General features: G+C 44.9%; 2 protein-coding genes across 2 annotated transcripts; both read left to right on the top strand.

Moving 5' to 3' along the window:
* Positions 1–591: 591 nt before the first annotated feature.
* LOC123412640 (leaf-specific thionin-like) lies at positions 592–1,392 on the top strand. The gene is made up of 3 exons (XM_045105589.1): positions 592–844; positions 925–993; positions 1,088–1,392. The coding sequence occupies exons 1-3, from the start codon at positions 610–612 to the stop codon at positions 1,186–1,188; spliced, it is 405 nt and encodes a 134-aa protein (XP_044961524.1). The 5' UTR covers positions 592–609; the 3' UTR covers positions 1,189–1,392.
* Positions 1,393–16,871: 15,479 nt separating this feature from the next.
* Positions 16,872–17,658, top strand: LOC123412701 (leaf-specific thionin-like). The gene is made up of 3 exons (XM_045105640.1): positions 16,872–17,150; positions 17,231–17,299; positions 17,394–17,658. Exons 1-3 carry the CDS (start codon positions 16,916–16,918, stop codon positions 17,492–17,494), a joined length of 405 nt encoding a protein of 134 aa, XP_044961575.1. The 5' UTR covers positions 16,872–16,915; the 3' UTR covers positions 17,495–17,658.
* The last annotated feature ends 534 nt before the right edge of the window (positions 17,659–18,192 follow it).

Raw genomic sequence — 18,192 nt, 5'->3', positions numbered from 1 at the left:
GATCATGCTGTTTTAAATATGCGCAATCATATGTGTCGATAAGTCAGTTGAAGTTAACATAAATAATAATAAAATTTGAGTCAGTGGTAGAATCATAAAAATTATCTAGAGTACACCAAGTTTTAGGTGAAGTACTCTACATGGAACATATACCAGTAGTCATCCCAGATTCAATCAAACTTGTGCATTGATTCTATTCATTATGAATCTCACGAATCAAGGATAGAAGATAATCATAAAGCTTCTTTAATCTACTTATTGATCCAACATGTACAATAGGTCATGCATTATAATAAGTGTTGTGACATGATCACTCTTTCCTCTAGGCCATTCTGGTGTATGAGTGTGACGGGCATGCATTAAGGTCGTAAACAATGTTATTGACAATAATTGCACGTCTATATGAGATGCCTGCACCGCCATTACTATTTAATTATTCGTGTTTGTGTGCTGGATGTAAAACCAGACCACAAAAATAAAGAATTGTTCATTCAATACCTTCGTGCAATGTGGCATGTCTGGTGTCACCATGGAATACTTCCTATAAATAGAGAGCATCCGAGACTAGATTCATCAGTTGGTTTTCTGATAAATACATACAAGGTGAATATGGAATCCATAAGTCTTAAGAGTATCATTATTGGAGTGCTCATGCTAGGACTAGTCCTTCAACAGACCCATATAGAGGCCAAGAGCTGTTGTTGTTCCACCACGACAAGAAACTGCTATAATGTATGTCGTGTCACCGGTTCCTCTCGGCCTACATGTGCAAGTTTATGTGGTTGCAAGATTTTGGAAAAATGTGTGCCTCCATGTGACCGCTTCAACCTTGTCACGGACGCAGGTAAATTCTGAATCCATCCTTCTCGTTATCGTTCATATCATGAGTAAAAATTTCCATTTACATACATATTTGTTTTATAGACGAAGCAAAATCCATTGAGTTCTGCAAGTTGGGATGCATGTCCTCATTGTGCGGGAACATCAACTCTGGTAAGCTAAAGACGTTATGGACCGGCCATTCGTTGCATATTATTATTCACTTTGAGTTAGTGATTGTTTCTAATGGAAACAATTCTCCATTCAGTTGTTGCGAGTCAAGAAGTGAACGATGTCAAAGATCATTGCAAAACTGGATGCTACCATCTCTGCACTAAGGATTATGAATTTGGCGAAGTCCTTGCTTAAGAAAGTGTGAGAGTCGACATTTCATGTTGAATATACGGGAGTGTCAATGTTATATTGAATAACTGGATAACATGTTCAATCCAGTGTGTCAATTTATTTCTGCTTGTAAGTGTCTCGGTGATGCGATATTATTGATAATTAATGTGCTCATCGTTTTGTAACAAACGTATGTCATATCCAATATAATGTGATGTATTATTATAATGTGTGGTTGTGTGGTAAATGATAATTTAATTATTATCTCCTTTTCCATTTATATTACTAGTCATCAACCAGTGCGACTGCACGACCTCGTCATTCATATTTCAAATCATTTAGAGGAGTGTTATTATTTGAGCATCAGAAGGTCATATCAAAATTTGAAATCATTAGGACATATCTAGACAGTACCTCCTTCAAAAAGTTCCTTTCTGGACAAACACTTTGGAAATTAGCTGAGAAATATTTACTAGGCTAATGATGCTAAATTTTGACATGATGCCCTAATATGGTGTGACATCCTCGACTTTTGCTACAGTAATGATTGTAATTAAGCGACACTCATCCCGCGCTAATGATGCCACGTCATCGGAAGTGATATCAATGATCTCGTGTTGGTTGAAACCGAATCAAATTCGAAGCATTAAAATAAAGTCAGACGAGAAAAGATTTTTCGTGTTGTTGAAATAAAAACGTCGGGGAGTTATCAAAAAAAATTCCCTAACGGATTATAATATCGAATCGGGCACTTTAGGGATTATCAGTAAACACTATATATTTAAATGTGGATATTGAATAAGATGAATAAAGGAAATATAGTAAATGAAAATAAATAAATAAAAGAAAGAATTAGAAGTATGTATAATAAATTGTAAAAGAAAGTATAAGAAAAGTATTTAAAAAGAAAAATCAAATAGGTAAAATAAATAAATAAATAAAAGGAAAAAGGAAAAACCAACCGGCCCAACTGGGCCAAAGGCCCAGCCGGCCACCCCATCCCTCAAACCCTAGCGCCTCCCCCCCTGGCGAGGGAGCCCCTATCGCTCCCTCCCCTCCCACCGAGCGTCGCCAGCCTCCCCTCGTGGGGGGCCCCACCCCCACCGACGCAGCCCCCCACCTCTCTCTCTCCCGTAACTCCCTGCCCACGAGAGCCCCCCACCCCACGCCAGATCCCCCACACCCACCCCCCACGAGCCCTCCTCTCCTCCCTTCGCCCCCCCCTCAGATCCACTTCCTCCCCTGGCCGGCGAGCCTTCTCCCGCCGGCGAGCTCCCCCGTCGCCACCCCCCACAGCCTCCTCCTTCCTGGCCGGCGAGCCCTCCCGCCGGCGAGCCCCCCGTCAGCAGCTCCCTCTCACCCGTGCCCCTCCTCTCCACCTCCTCCCCCTCCCGTCGGGTCCCTCCCGCCGGCGGCCCCCAGATCTCCCGCCGGCCGAGGCCCCTTGTTCTCCCACCGCGGCACCACCCCCCTGGAGACCGACCCCAGGAGCCCCGCCGGCGAGCCCCTCCCCGTCGGCGGCTCCATCCCGGGGGCCCTCCTCACCGGGGCCCCTCTCGGCGAACCTCCGGCCGGCTCCTCCTCGACGGCACGACCAACCGTTCTCACCGGCATCACCACCACCGTGTCATCACCACCGTCAACCCCGTCCTTCTCGCGAACTCCGGCTTCACTGGCCCCTTCCGTCAACGTCGGTGAGCCCCTCCTCGGGCTCCTCCCACCATGTCGTTCTCCTCGCCGCCCCGGTTCCGTTCCGGCAAACGGGACCCCGATCCGTCGACGGTAGACTCCGGTAGGAAGGATTGAACATTTGGTTCTCCTATGTTGAGTTAGCAGAGAGTTGTTTCTCTGTTGTCTGTTGACAGAGAGGGAGATGAGAGTTTTGAGAGAAAAAAATGATGTATTAGATGCGTATGTATGTATGTATGTATGAGATGTGATGTATGTATTTGCGTATACGGATATTTCGAGGAATACGACATTTGTATGGTTGTGTATTTGTGATTAATAAAATGAATAAATGGCCTAGGGTCACTTACCGGTGGGGCCAACGCACCCGCTGTCTATGACAGGGAGACCCCACGCGATAGTTAAAATAAAAATAAAAATAATGTTTTTATTAAATAAATAAATAAACAGATATATTAGTTAAATTAATTAATTAGAATAATTAGAGTATGACACGTGGGTCCCCCACTAAATTAATCTGATTAATTAATATTTAATCTTAAATAAAACGTGTGGCTATGACGTTCGGGACCCGCTGGTCAGTTGACCAGTCAAATGTTGATGTCAGCATGGCATCGCGATGATGTCATAATGGGATTTTATTAAAATAGCTAAATCTGTTTTTAATTCCTAAATAATTAATAAAACTTTGAAAATTAATATTAAATAATCCGTCAGTCAGATCAAAATAATTTCAACATGAAAGTTGATCAGCAGAACGAGACGAACCCGGATACACGGTCCATTCGTCTGTCACGCTTCCCTAGCATAGCAAACATGAAACTTTTCCATCGTTTCCAGTATAACCGGTAGTAGCCCGAGACCCGGAAAATATCGTCAGATATTCTTCCGACCCGTCTATGACGGATGTTGCTGCGTTAGCTCATGTCTAGCCTGCATCTTGCCATGTCATGCCTTGTGTTGCATCGGTGCTATTATTTATTGTTTCTTCTCCCTCTTCTTACCGGTAGACCCCGAGATTGACGCTGCTGCCGGGTACATCTACGACCCTGCCGATCAGTCCTTTGCCGCAGTGCAGCAAGGCAAGCAAACTCCCCTTGATCATTCCTATATCGCCTATGTCTTTCTTCCTACTGCTTGCATTAGTATTTTGCTACTGTTGTAGTTAGCTCCTATATCTGATGCATAGCCTATTTTTGTTGAACTGCTACTTTCAGTCCTGTACCTTTAATATGCTTAGTATAGGTGGAGCAGTCATCCCCTCTGACCCCGTAGTTCAGTTGCCCCGCTTGTTTTCAAATCTCGATCTCTGATCGACGAGCCAGACCCGACACAGCACATTCACCCCCCCCCCTTCGTTGTACGACGCTACAGAGATACTATCGGGTACCGAGGGTGACACCTCGCTAAGTACTCCTGATGATATCTCTGTATTATAGCTAGTCGGTCGTGGTTATCAAGGGTGATTCCTCTTTCACCATTCCCGATGATGCCTCTGTCGTGCCACCCCTCCAGTGTGGGACCCCCGAGGGTGATTCCTCTAAGCCCACCTTGACGGGTACATCGTTCGGAATCCAACGAGGGTGATACCTCGGATTCCCCCCGATGTTGCAACCACACAGTTACTCGACCATGTTACTGGGATCATTGGTGATTAGTTGTAAGACGGGTGGATTCCCGTGAGACTGTATTGATGGCCTAATTAAAATGCTAATGGATTTGGGTATTTGATCTGGGTTGGTCGGAGACCTTTTCGCACTAATCGGCTACGCGGGAAGAATTATGGGTACTCGGCGTTGCGGTATCAGCCGAAGCTTTCCAGATGCCAGCAATGTAGCGGCGCGCGCCCGAGTGGTCCCGAGATGCATCGCGCTTGTGATTAAGGGATGCTAGGACTGACGTCGGCCACCCACGCCACGTGCAGGAGCGTGAAGGGGAACTGGGCCCACGAACCCTTTGTGCTTAGGATTTAGACCGGCGAGCTGGCCTCTCTGATTAGTCTTAGGTGGGGCTGCGACGTGTCGATATTCCGAGGCCGGGCAGGACCCAGAAAAGTATGTCCGGCCAGAGTGTTATCGAGCGTGACGGGACATGTGGTGCACCCCTGCAGGGATGAAAATTAACTATTCGGATAGCCGTGTCCACGGTTACAGGACGACTTGGAGTTGTGCCCCGATCTTTTACAACTACAATTGTTACTTAACTGGAATTAGTTTGCCTCGGGATTGCTTCCTCGCAGGGAGTCGAGGGAGGATCCTTTGGCGTGACCTCACTTTAATATTGCTGCAACAATATGACTATTAATGTGTTAGCCCTGTTCTACTCTCGTCTATTGCTGCAAGACCCTGAAGATGCTAGTCTTCGATAGGACTAGGCCTTCTCTCTCTATTCTCGCATTGCTGCAGTCAGTCCACATATAACCCCCCTTCTTTGATATTGATGCATATTTAGAATAGTTCTGATGTAAGACTTGCGAGTACTTTGGATGAGTACTCACCCCTGCTTTGCTCCCACCCCCCTTGTCCCCTTGATCCGTTTGCTGCGACCAGATGATGGAGCCCAGGAGATGGAGGTCCCCGCCGCCGACGACTGCTACCCCGACGGTGCCTACTACTACGTGGAGGCCGCTGATGATCAGGAGTAGTTAGGAGGTTCCCAGGCAGGAGGCCTCGCCTCGTTCGATCGTTGTATCTTTTGTGCTAGCCTTCTCTAAGGCACCCCATGTTTTATGTCTGTACTCAGATATTTGTTTCTTCCGCTGACTCTTGTGTTTATCGAGCTTTCGTATTCTAGCCCTCGAGGCCCCTGGCTTGTAATATGAAGCTGATGTTATTTTATTTGTGTCTAGTGTTGTGTTGTGATATCTTCCCTGAGTCCTTGGGTTTGGTCGTACGCATTTGCGTGTATGGTTAGCGTACGATTAAGCCGAGGGCGTCACAAGTTGGTATCAGAGCCAACTGCCTGTAGGTAGCCCCCTTTCGAACTCCTTGGCCGAAGTTGAGTCTAGTGTTTGAAAAAACTTTACTAACACTGATGTTGTGGGTTATGGGCCCACATCTCAATTGGGTGGTATTAGTATCTTTTACTCCTTTCCTATACTCTGGGCTCTACTTTCTCTTCTCTTTCGGGTCAAAGATTTTACTAACTCTAACATTAGGTTCTCGAATCACATCGATCCGGAGCGCTGGACTATCTACTCTTTTTCTCCTGAATATGTATTACACACACTGTCATTGACATCCGTCAATCGTATTTTCAGATGCGTCCCGCAAGATAGCACGTGCGCCTGACACAGGCCACTGAGACGACTGGGTTCTCGGCCATTTTGGTCGATCTCCTGACCAGGCTGGGATATCGCTGGTACCCCGAGTACACTGTGTTCTAGGATTTCCGCGAGTACAACCAGTACCAGTACCAGGCTGAGGTTCGCATCTTCGACCAGAGGGGCGGCGAGACCCTCGAGCGCCACGTGTTCTGTGGTATTGGAGTGTCGGTCGAGATGGCCGTCAATGATGCGGCCTACATCGCCATCACCCGTCTCCGTGGAGCGTACCCTCACCTGGAGGAGAGCCCTTTCAGATATATCCCACATGCTCCTGCTGGGGATGAGACTGGATCTGATCTCACTGCCTACGCTTCTGACGTTCGGGAGCGCAACGACCGTTCCTACGTCGCTGTGTGCGCCCCCTACGTGACGCGTCGCTACGACGCGCGGGTTCTGGTGCAGTACACTGAGGCAATGGATCGTGCTTTCCGAGCTCTGACTGTGGAGCTGTATGCTACGCGTGCTCGTCTTTACGACGCTTTGACAGAGCTACAGCCATCACACTGTCCGAGGGTTCCACCTATGCGCATCCGCGAGCCGAGCAGGACAGAGCTACCATCAGCTCTCGAGTGGACTGATGTTGGGTGTAGAACCCCTGCACTTGGACCTCAGCTGCTCGACTGGATGCGGTACCCTCACCAGAGTCACAACGGGACACAGGGTCCTGTCCCTACCTTCTATCACCGCCAGCTACCAGGATTCGATCGTCCTCTCCGACGTTGATGTAGCCTTATCGCTACATCTCGTTGTGGTACTCTTCCACCGCGTGCCTGCGCGCCGCCTAGTGAGTCCAGGGTATCGTCTAATGCGTCCGGGCTATCGCCAAATTTCGAATTTGTAATCGTTAGTCTGTAATCGAACTTATGTATGGGTCTGTATGTCGAACTCAACTACTATGGAGTATCTATCGCATTTCCCTTTCATAATGCTTAATTACTTCATGAATGCGTGCGATGCCTTTGCAATTACTTTAAGCTAAACTACCCCTGCTAAATATTTAACAGGATGGTTAGACCAGCTGGCCGCCCGCGTGGCCCTGCCAACGATGCACCACCCCCGCCTCCTGAGTATATGGTGGGGATGATCCAACAGTTTGAGCTGAACCGCCAGTTTATGCAAGGGCTCATGGATCAGTTCCAAAGGCCGAACATGAACCAACCACAAGGCGTGACACTGCAAGACTTCTGCCGTCTCAACCCTGCGATCTACCGCAGCTCAACTCAGCCTCTAGATGCTGATGACTGGCTCCGTGACATTTCCTATGAGCTGGAGTCTGCCAATGTGCCCCTGGCAAGCTATGTCCACTTTGCCGCCTACTTTCTGAAGGGTCCCGCTGCTCAATGGTGCGACAGCCACAGGCGCTCTCAGCCCGATGGAACTATCATCACTTGGGCAGAGTTCAAGGCTGCTTTCCGTGCTCGATACATTCCCCAGGGAATCATGGACCGGAAGAAGCGTGAGTTCCGCAACTTGGTCCAGGGCAACAAGACTGTGGATGCTTATCAGCGGGAATTTCTGGAATTATCTCGCTATGCTGAAGAAGACATTGTGACTGATGCACGCAGGCAGGAGAAGTTCCGTGAAGGCCTCCACCCTGATATCAAGCTGACACTCCTCGTTCAGGACTATGCTGATTTCGCCACCCTGGTGAACAAGGCTATTCAGGTTGAGACTGGTCTGCAGGAATACAAAGATAGCAGCAAGCGCAACCGTGACATGGGCTCATCTGCACAGAAGCGGAAGATCTGGATTCCCAACAACATGTACCATGCACCTGCTCCTACTCCGAGGCCGTCCTATGCTGCACCTCGCCTGCCTCCTCCACCACCTAGGCAGCCGAGGCTTCCAGCTCCACCGCCTCGAGTTCCTCCTTCCCGTCCTGAGGACGGGCTGTGCTTCAAGTGTGGTCGTCCAGGTCATCGTGCTAGAGACTGCAGGCAGAATCCGAATCAGCTGACACTTCCCGCAACTGGCACTGGCAACAACCAGAACCGCAACTTCAACACTAAGCCTGCTCATGTTCGTGGTCAGGCCAACAACATTGATATGGATCAAGCTCAAGACCAGCCTGCTACCGTGATGGGTACACTTCTCGTTAACTCAGTACCTGCTTGTGTATTGTTTGATACAGGAGCATCGCATTCCTTTATGTCGGAAAATTTTGCATGCATGCATGACATTAGGAGCGAAGAGATGAACATCCCGATAGTGGTAAACACCCCTGGGGGCGAATGCCGAACCTCTGTGGTTTGCCCCCATGTTCCAGTTGAAATTGAAGGATTAGAATTCCTTGCCAACCCCATCCTACTAAAGTCATCCAACACTGATCTCATATTGGGGATGGACTGGTTGAAAGCTCATACGACATCGATCGTTTGTGCCACCAAGACCGTCCACCTCCTACAGCCTTCAGATGAAGTAATAAGCTACCATGCGCATCTCGTCTGTAATGCTGAGGCACGACTGTATGCTTTGAATGCATTAAATGCGTCGCCTTTGGAAGGGATTGAAAACATACCAGTGGTCCGAGAATTTCAAGATGTTTTTCCAGAAGAACTTCCGGGGATTCCCCCTGCTCGAGCTGTCGAGTTTGTCATTGACTTGGTACCCGGTACCACTCCTATTGCCAAGCGTCCTTATAAAATGCCACCACATGAACTCCTTGAACTTAAGCAAGAAATTGACAACTCGCTCCATCTGGGTTTCATCCGTCCGAGTTCCTCTGCTTTGGGAGCACCTTCTCCCTTTGTTAAGAAGAAGGATGGGACAAATCGATTGGTCCAAGACTATCGTCCTATCAACCAGGCCACTATTCAAAACAAATATCCTCTCCCGCGGATAAATGATTTGTATGATCAACTTGCTGGTTCCACCGTTTTCTCTAAGCTCGACTTGAGATTGGGATACCACCAGATCCGTGTTCGCAAGGAGGATATTCCAAAGACCGCCTTTGTTACTCGATATGGATCATACGAGTACACCGTCATGTCCTTCGGCTTAACCAATGCACCGGCAACCTTCTCTCGACTGATGAATTATATATTCATGGACTACCTCGACAAATTTGTCGTGGTATATCTGGATGATATTCTGGTGTTTTCGAAGAACAAAGAAGAGCATGCTGAACATCTTCGTCTTGTACTGGATAAGCTTCGGGAGCATAAACTCTATGCGAAGTATTCCAAATGTGAGTTTTGGCTAGACGAAGTGACTTACCTTGGTCATGTGATTTCCAAGGATGGTATTGCGGTCAACCCCGAACGAATTCAAGCTATTCTTGACTGGACTCCCCCGAAGAATGTCAAGCAAGTCAGAAGTTTTCTCGGACTCGCCAGCTATTGCCGTCGATTCGTCGAGAACTTCTCCAAGATTGCGAAGCTCTTAACGAACCTGCTTCACAAAGGTGTTAAGTATGAATGGACTGATAAATGCCAGGAAAGTTTCCAGGCACTCAAGGACAAACTGACGTCCGCTCCAGTACTTGCTCCTCCAGATAAAAAAGGGGATTTTGTCATATACTGTGATGCTTCTCGTCAAGGAATAGGTTGTGTCCTAATGCAGGATCGCAAGGTGATCGCTTATGCTTCACGTCAACTGCGTGCTCATGAAGAGAACTACCCAGTTCATGATCTCGAGCTTGCCGCAGTCATTCATGCATTGAAGGAATGGAGACAATACCTTGTCGGTAATCGCTGTGAAATCTACACCGACCATCAAAGTCTGAAGTACTTGTTCACTCAACCGGAGCTGAACCTGCGTCAACAAAGATGGATGGAGCGTATAGCAGATTTTGACTGTAGTATATCATATACCCCTGGCAAGGCTAATGTAATGGCTGATGCCTTAAGTCGCAAGTCACACTGCAACCACCTCCAAGTTCATCAGGTTCACGATCGTCTGCAAGAGGAATTCCGTAAGCTGAACCTCCACATGGTTCCTCAGGGTTACCTTGTTCCCCCTCCTGAAGAGTGTCAAAAGATGAACCTTCGTGTTGTTAATCAGGGTTCCCTCAGTAACCTAGTGGTTGAACCAGATCTTGTGAGCTCCATAAAGAATCTGCAAGACTTTGACGATGATGTCGACAGGATTAAGAGCTATATTGCAAAGGGTAAACCCTCCTTTTTCACTGTTGATGAAGGTGGCGCCTTGTATTTCAAGGGTCGCCTATTCGTCCCAAATAAGAAGGAAAATCTCAGGATGACTGGGAAGGTGATGGAAGAAGCTCATGACACACCATTGTCTATTCATCCGGGTAGTACCAAGATGTACCAAGACATCCGACAAAGATTCTGGTGGCCCAATATGACACAAGACATTGCACGCTATGTGGCAGAATGTGATATATGCCGGCGTATCAAAGCAGAACACCAAAAGCCTGCTGGAACTCTGCAACCTATCTCTATTCCCGAGTGGAAATGGGACCACGTTGAAATGGACTTCGTCACTGGTTTTCCCAGGTCTCAGAAAGGTAATGATGCTATTCTTGTCGTCATTGATCGACTGTCCAAAGTTGCACATTTCCTGGCCGTCAAAGAAACGATTAATGCTAGTCAGCTGGCAGATCTTTATATGTCAAGAGTTGTTTCACTTCACGGTATTCCGTTGGTAATCAGTTCGGACCGTGGCAGCTTGTTCACTTCAAAATTCTGGGAAAGTTTTCAGAAGGCTATGGCGACTCATCTGTCCTTCAGCACTGCATTTCACCCTCAATCCCAGGGACAAGTTGAACGAGTCAACCAAATTCTCGAGGACATGCTTCGAGCTTGTGTCATTTCTTTCGGTAAGAAATGGGAGGAATCTCTCCCGTATGCCGAGTTTTCTTACAACAATAGCTATCAAGCTAGTCTGAAGATGGCCCCTTTCGAAGTATTGTATGGGCGAAGGTGTCGAACTTCTCTGAATTGGTCAGAAACTGGGGAACGATCACTCTTCGGTCCGGATATTATTCAACATGCCGAAGATCAAGTCCGCATTATTCATGAGAATCTGAAGGCTGCTCAGTCTCGTCAGAAGAGTCAGTATGACCGTCATCATCAAGATATGGTCTATCAACCTGGCGAAAAGGCTTATCTTCGTGTCACACCAATGAGAGGTGCACACCGTTTCGGAATCAAGGGCAAGTTAGCTCCTCGTTATATTGGTCCTTTCACTGTTCTCGAAAGGCGTGGAAGAGTGGCTTATCAATTGGCACTGCCGGCGAACCTTTCTCAGGTTCACGATGTCTTCCATGTTTCTCAGCTCCGTCGCTGCTTCAAGGACCCTATTCGAGCAGTGGATCACGATATGATTGAACTACAACAAGACCTCTCTTATAAAGAGCATCCGGTCCGCATTCTCGACCAAGCTGAACGTAAGACTCGTCGCAAGGTCACCAAGTTCCTTAAGGTGCAGTGGTCAAATCACTCTGAAGATGAAGCCACTTGGGAACGCGAGGATCATCTTCGTGATGAATACCCCGGGCTCTTTCCCTCTACCTCTTAATTCTCGGGACGAGAATTCTTGTTTGTAGGGGAGAATTGTGAGATCCTCGACTTTTGCTACAGTAATGATTCTAATTAAGCGACACTGATCCCGCGCTAATGATGCCACGTCATCGGAAGTGATATCAATGATCTCGTGTTGGTTGAAACCGAATCAAATTCGAAGCTTTAAAATAAAGTTAGACGAGAAAAGATTTTTCGTGTTGTTGAAATAAAAACGTCGGGGAGTTATCAAAAAAAATTCCCTAACGGATTATAATATCGAATCGGGCACTTTAGGGATTATCTGTAAACACTATATATTTAAATGTGGATATTGAATAAGATGAATAAAGGAAATATAGTAAATGAAAATAAATAAATAAAAGAAAGAATTAGAAGTATGTATAATAAATTGTAAAAAAAGTATAAGAAAAGTATTTAAAAAGAAAAATCAAATAGGTAAAATAAATAAAAAAAAGGAAAAAGGAAAAACCAACCGGCCCAACTGGGCCAAAAGGCCCAGCCGGTCACCCCATCCCTCAAACCCTAGCACCTCCCCCCTGGCGAGGGAGCCCCTCTCGCTCCCTCCCCTCCCACCGAGCGCCGCCAGCCTCCCCCTCGTGGGGGGCCCCACCCCCACCGACGCAGCCCCCCACCTCTCTCTCTCCCGTAACTCCCTGCCCACGAGAGCCCCCCACCCCACGCCAGATCCCCCACACCCACCCCCCACGAGCCCTCCTCTCCTCCCTTCGCCCCCCCCTCAGATCCACTTCCTCCCCTGGCCGGCGAGCCTTCTCCCATCGGCGAGCTCCCCCGTCGCCCCCCCCCACGGCCTCCTCCTCCCTGGCCGGCGAGCCCCCCCGTCAGCAGCTCCCTCTCACCCGTGCCCCTCCTCTCCACCTCCTCCCCCTCCCGTCGGGTCCCTCCCGCCGGCGGCCCCCAGATCTCCCGCCGGCCGAGGCCCCTTGTTCTCCCACCGCGGCACCACCCCCCCTGGAGACCGACCCTAGGAGCCCCCCCGGCCGAGCCCCTCCCCGTCGGCGGCTCCATCCCGGGGGCCCTCCTCACCGGGGCCCCTCTCGGTGAACCTCCGGCCGGCTCCTCCTCGCCGGCACGACCGACCGTCCTCACCGGCATCACCACCACCGTGTCATCACCGCCGTCAACCCCGTCCTTCCCGCGAACTACGGCTTCACCGGCCCCTCCCGTCAACGTCGGTGAGCCCCTCCTCGGGCTCCTCCCACCATGTCGTTCTCCTCGCCGCCCCAGTTCCGTTCCGGCAAACGGGACCCCGATCCGTCGACGGTAGACTCCGGTAGGAAGGATTGAACATTTGGTTCTCCTATGTTGAGTTAGCAGAGAGTTGTTTCTCTGTTGTCTGTTGACAGAGAGGGAGATGAGAGTTTTGAGAGAAAAAAAATAAAAATAAATGATGTATTAGATGCGTATGTATATATGTATTGTCGGGACCCCGATCCTAAGCCATAGGAATCCAGCCTGTAACACATCGCATCCCTTTGTGGTCTCACGCACGGTTAACTCCACGGCTGCAGCCTTACCTTAGCCGGGACCGTTTGCGTCTTTTGACTCACGTATGCGATAGTGTCGCTAGCAATCCAATGTCAAAGAGAGGAAGAGTGAGACAGTGGGATTGTATCGAAATGTTCAAGGGGGTTGCTTGCTTGACAGTTCCGAAGATTACCATGAGTCTTCAGTAGTGTCAACAATCACAACGTCGGAACCATCATCTACCAACAGGGAACAACACCGGCAAACAGAAAAAGAACAAAATTTACTTCACGGAAATGCAACACTATGATGTGTGAACATGACATGGCAATATGATGTTGTTTGCGCTAATGCATCAAGCAACAAGATTAAATGAAGTTGGTTCGATCCAAAGTTTCAAAGTCAAACACCATATGTGATTATTTAAATGTCATTTATTTGAATGTCCTAAAAAGAGGACACACGTTGTTCTAACATGCATGAAAATGCCATAAACAGATTCATTGGAATATTATGTTAATTCTTCCTATGTAATTTAATTTCATGTGAGTTACGTTTTACTTTCTATGATTTTCTGAAATGCCATAAACAGATTCATTGGAATTTTCAAAGTTTATTACTTTTTCTGAAATGTAATATTGTGTTCATTTCTATTGTAATTTCTTAGACTCACATATGACCCCGCTAGTCATTAAATCCATCCCAATTAACTTTCAACTGTAACAGGGTTGACTATTTGTGCCACATCATCCTCACATATGAACCCTCCTTCTCATAAACGCATTTAAAATGCATGAACTAGTCACTAACGGGAAGCCGTAGCTATTTGTAACTACTTATTCCAAAAGCGATAGATTTTTATTAAGTCATGTGAAGCATATTTACAAACTAACAAGCTCATCAAAGTACCATGAGAAGCATCAAAATATATAACACAGTTCAAAATATAGGCCTAAGTTACATACGTAAAAATGAAATAGTAACTCACCTCGTAATAAACAGAAAGCAGTACTGAATTTTTGGCTTTCCTTTCAGCAGATAGTCATTAACAGGCAATGGTACAAATGAGATCGAGTGATAAATATAAAATTTATACCATGAAAAGCATCAAAACAAAAATCGACTAAAAAGATAAGAAAACATAAGGTATCGACTGAAAGAGTGACATGAGTCAGTGTTAATAATTGATCCGAAACATTTTGGTTATCACGATAGAAAAGGTTAAGCATCTTGGTTGTCTTATGCATAGTTTATTTGTTCTTTGTTTAGATGTTGTTGATGATGTACACATTAATATTCTTTTGGTTTTATGTACGCGAGAATAATCTATGTGTCTAAGTGTACGTTATTGTATGTCGCATTTTTTCATTATTATTTTCAATATGGTAAGGTCGTAAATAATTTGCCCCATCACCTAACCATACATGGGTGGTTGCTAGCCGGCCCCTTACATGCACGTATGTAGTACAACAAACAAGTGCTGGTGAATAAATGAAATGTCATCCTGCGATCGGTAGGTACTATATGTCTATCATGTTACGACGCTATACAAGAGATGGTCCTAAACTAACTCAACACCCAAATGTAGTAATAGATTAATTGGTAGTATGCCAAAGAGGTCACACCAATCTGATTCATATTTTTTCACGCGTACATTGATGGAGATGCTAGAAATATACAATTAATGAACGGAAACTTGTTATGTTGAATCATGTAGTTTTGAATATATGGAGTGGTATATGTGTCAATAAGGTAGTGGAATAAAACATCTATACCTACTATGAAAATAAATACGTACGTACACATCGTTCCACTTGGTTCTACCGTCATGCTATAATTTTGAATATAGATGCGCGTGGCTGAAAAAAATCGCTTGCGTGGTACTCGAATACACGAGCCCCCATGAGGGATGCCAAAGTAATGCTCGAGTGACCAAGTGATACATGACATGTTTTTGATTACAAGACATGATTTCATTGATACTATCAGAAGTGTAGGACGTATACCCTGATAAAAAGAAACACAAGGGACTCATTGAATTTCGCAGCTATAGTCCCATCTAGGTTGCATATAGGGAATCCCACCAATTCAAATATTCTTTGCAAGTTGTTTCGAACATCAAGAGGCCACTAAGGTAATCAAAGAATAGAAAAAAGAGAAGAGGAGATGCCTCGCAAGCCGCACCATTGAATTCAATTAACACCGAATCTTGATTACTACAAAGAAATAAACTCTTGATTGATGGATACTCGGGCATCCATGGATGGTGACTTGGTAATTTGATCACAATAAAGGAGGTCGATTTGTAGGCTCTTGGACTTTCATAGAGAACTATTAAAGGGGAAGATGTTCTATCCCATCTAAAGGAAAATAAAGAAAACATGGACAACGTGTCCATGACTAGTTACAAAATACCAACATATTGCAATATGGATTTGATTAGAACCATTTAGAGCTTTGCCTACATGCATATATGTACAATATTTTTGGATAATTACAATGTTGTTATAATGTTAATATATTTAGGTATGTTGTAACTTTTGGGACAACTGATATTTTCTTGTGCTCAAATTTCTATCCTTCTAATTCATATTAATCATTACAGCTTTAGTACAACTTCAGTAATTAATATGTACTAGAGAGAGTATTATGTGAAACCATTTGGTGTTCACGATAGAAAAGGTTAGGCATCTTGGGTCTATTATCTTTATATTTTTTGTTTTTTGTATACATGTTGGTGATGATGTACGCGATAATAACGTACGACAGAATGATCTATGTGACTATGTGTAATTTCTTGGCTCTCAATTTTTTTATTAGTATTTTTTATTATCTAAGCACACAATTTATCGGCCCCAACACCTAAGCATGCATGTGCGGTTGTTAGACGACCCCTTTCATACGCGTATGTAGTACAAGAAACAAGTGGTGCTTAACAAATCAAATATCATCGGACGATCGTTAGGTAATGTTTATCTCTATGTTGTTACGATGCTATATACGAGTTGGTCCTAAACGAACCCAACAACCCAAATGAAATAACAGACTAATTGGTAGTATGTTGCACAGGTCACACAAATCCGACTCATAATTTCTCGTGCATACATGGATGGGTATGTTCGAAAAATGCAGTTAATGAGAAAAACTTGTTTTATTCGATCATGCTGTTTTAAATATGTGCAATCATATGTGTCGATAAGTCAGTTGAAGTTAACATAAATAATAATAAAATATGAGTCAGTGGTAGAATCATAAAAATTATCTAGAGTACACCAAGTTTTGGGTGAAGTACTCTACATGGAACATATACCAGTAGTCATCCCAGATTCAATCAAACTTGTGCATTGATTCTATTCATTATGAATCTTACGAATCAAGGATAGAAGATAATCACAAAGCTTATTTAATCTACTTATTGATCCAACATGTACAATAGGTCATGCATTATAATAAGTGTTGTGACATGATCACTCTTTCCTCTAGGCCATTCTGGTGTATGAGTGTGACGGGCATCCATTAAGGTCGTAAACAATGTTATTGACAATAATTGCACGTCTATATGAGATGCCTGCACCGCCATTACTATTTAATTATTCGTGTTTGTGTGCTGGATGTAAAACCAGACCACAAAAATAAAGAATTGTTCATTCAATACCTTCGTGCAATGTGGCATGTCTGGTGTCACCATGGAATACTTCCTATAAATAGAGAGCATCCGAGACTAGATTCATCAGTTGGTTTTCTCATAAATACATACAAGGTGAATATGGAATCCATAAGTCTTAAGAGTATCATTATTGGAGTGCTCATGCTAGGACTAGTCCTTCAACAGACCCATATAGAGGCCAAGAGCTGTTGTTGTTCCACCACGACAAGAAACTGCTATAATGTATGTCGTGTCACCGGTTCCTCTCGGCCTACATGTGCAAGCTTATGTGGTTGCAAGATTTTGGAAAAATGTGTGCCTCCATGTGACCGCTTCAACCTTGTCACGGATGCAGGTAAATTCTGAATCCATCCTTCTCGTTATCGTTCATATCATGAGTAAAAATTTCCATTTACATACATATTTGTTTTATAGACGAAGCAAAATCCATTGAGTTCTGCAAGTTGGGATGCATGTCCTCATTGTGCGGGAACATCAACTCTGGTAAGCTAAAGACGTTATGGACCGGCCATTCGTTGCATATTATTATTCACTTTGAGTTAGTGATTGTTTCTAATGGAAACAATTCTCCATTCAGTTGTTGCGATTCAAGAAGTGAACGATGTCAAAGATCATTGCAAAACTGGATGCTACCATCTCTGCACTAAGGATTATGAATTTGGCGAAGTCCTTGCTTAAGAAAGTGTGAGAGTCGACATTTCATGTTGAATATACGGGAGTGTCAATGTTATATTGAATAACTGGATAACATGTTCAATCCAGTGTGTCAATTTATTTCTGCTTGTAAGTGTCTCGGTGATGCGATATTATTGATAATTCATGTGCTCATCGTTTTGTAACAAACGTATGTCATATCCAATATAATGTGATGTATTATTATAATGTGTGGTTGTGTGGTAAATGATAATTTAATTATTATCTCCTTTTCCATTTATATTACTAGTCATCAACCAGTGCGACTGCACGACCTCGTCATTCATATTTCAAATCATTTAGAGGAGTGTTATTATTTGAGCATCAGAAGGTCATATCAAAATTTGAAATCATTAGGACATATCTAGACAGTACCTCCTTCATAAAGTTCCTTTCTGGACAAACACTTTGGAAATTAGCTGAGAAATATTTACTAGGCTAATGATGCTAAATTTTGACATGATGCCCTAATATGGATAGGAAAGAGTCCACAAAATTTTTGACGAAAAACACGAATGTAGAAATGACACTTCCTTCACAAAGTGTTGTTCATGGCAGTATAGGAAAAGGCATATCCTTGTATTATTTTTGAACTAGACAAGGAAATATTTTGACATACTTGAGGAATATATGACCCAAACAATTTACAAGAATTATTTGGGAATTTGGGACTGACAAAAATA

Source organism: Hordeum vulgare, chromosome 7H (genome assembly GCF_904849725.1).
Source record: "Hordeum vulgare subsp. vulgare chromosome 7H, MorexV3_pseudomolecules_assembly, whole genome shotgun sequence".
In the NCBI taxonomy this organism is placed as follows: Eukaryota; Viridiplantae; Streptophyta; class Magnoliopsida; order Poales; family Poaceae; genus Hordeum; species Hordeum vulgare.
This window is presented reverse-complemented; position numbering and strand designations above follow the sequence as displayed.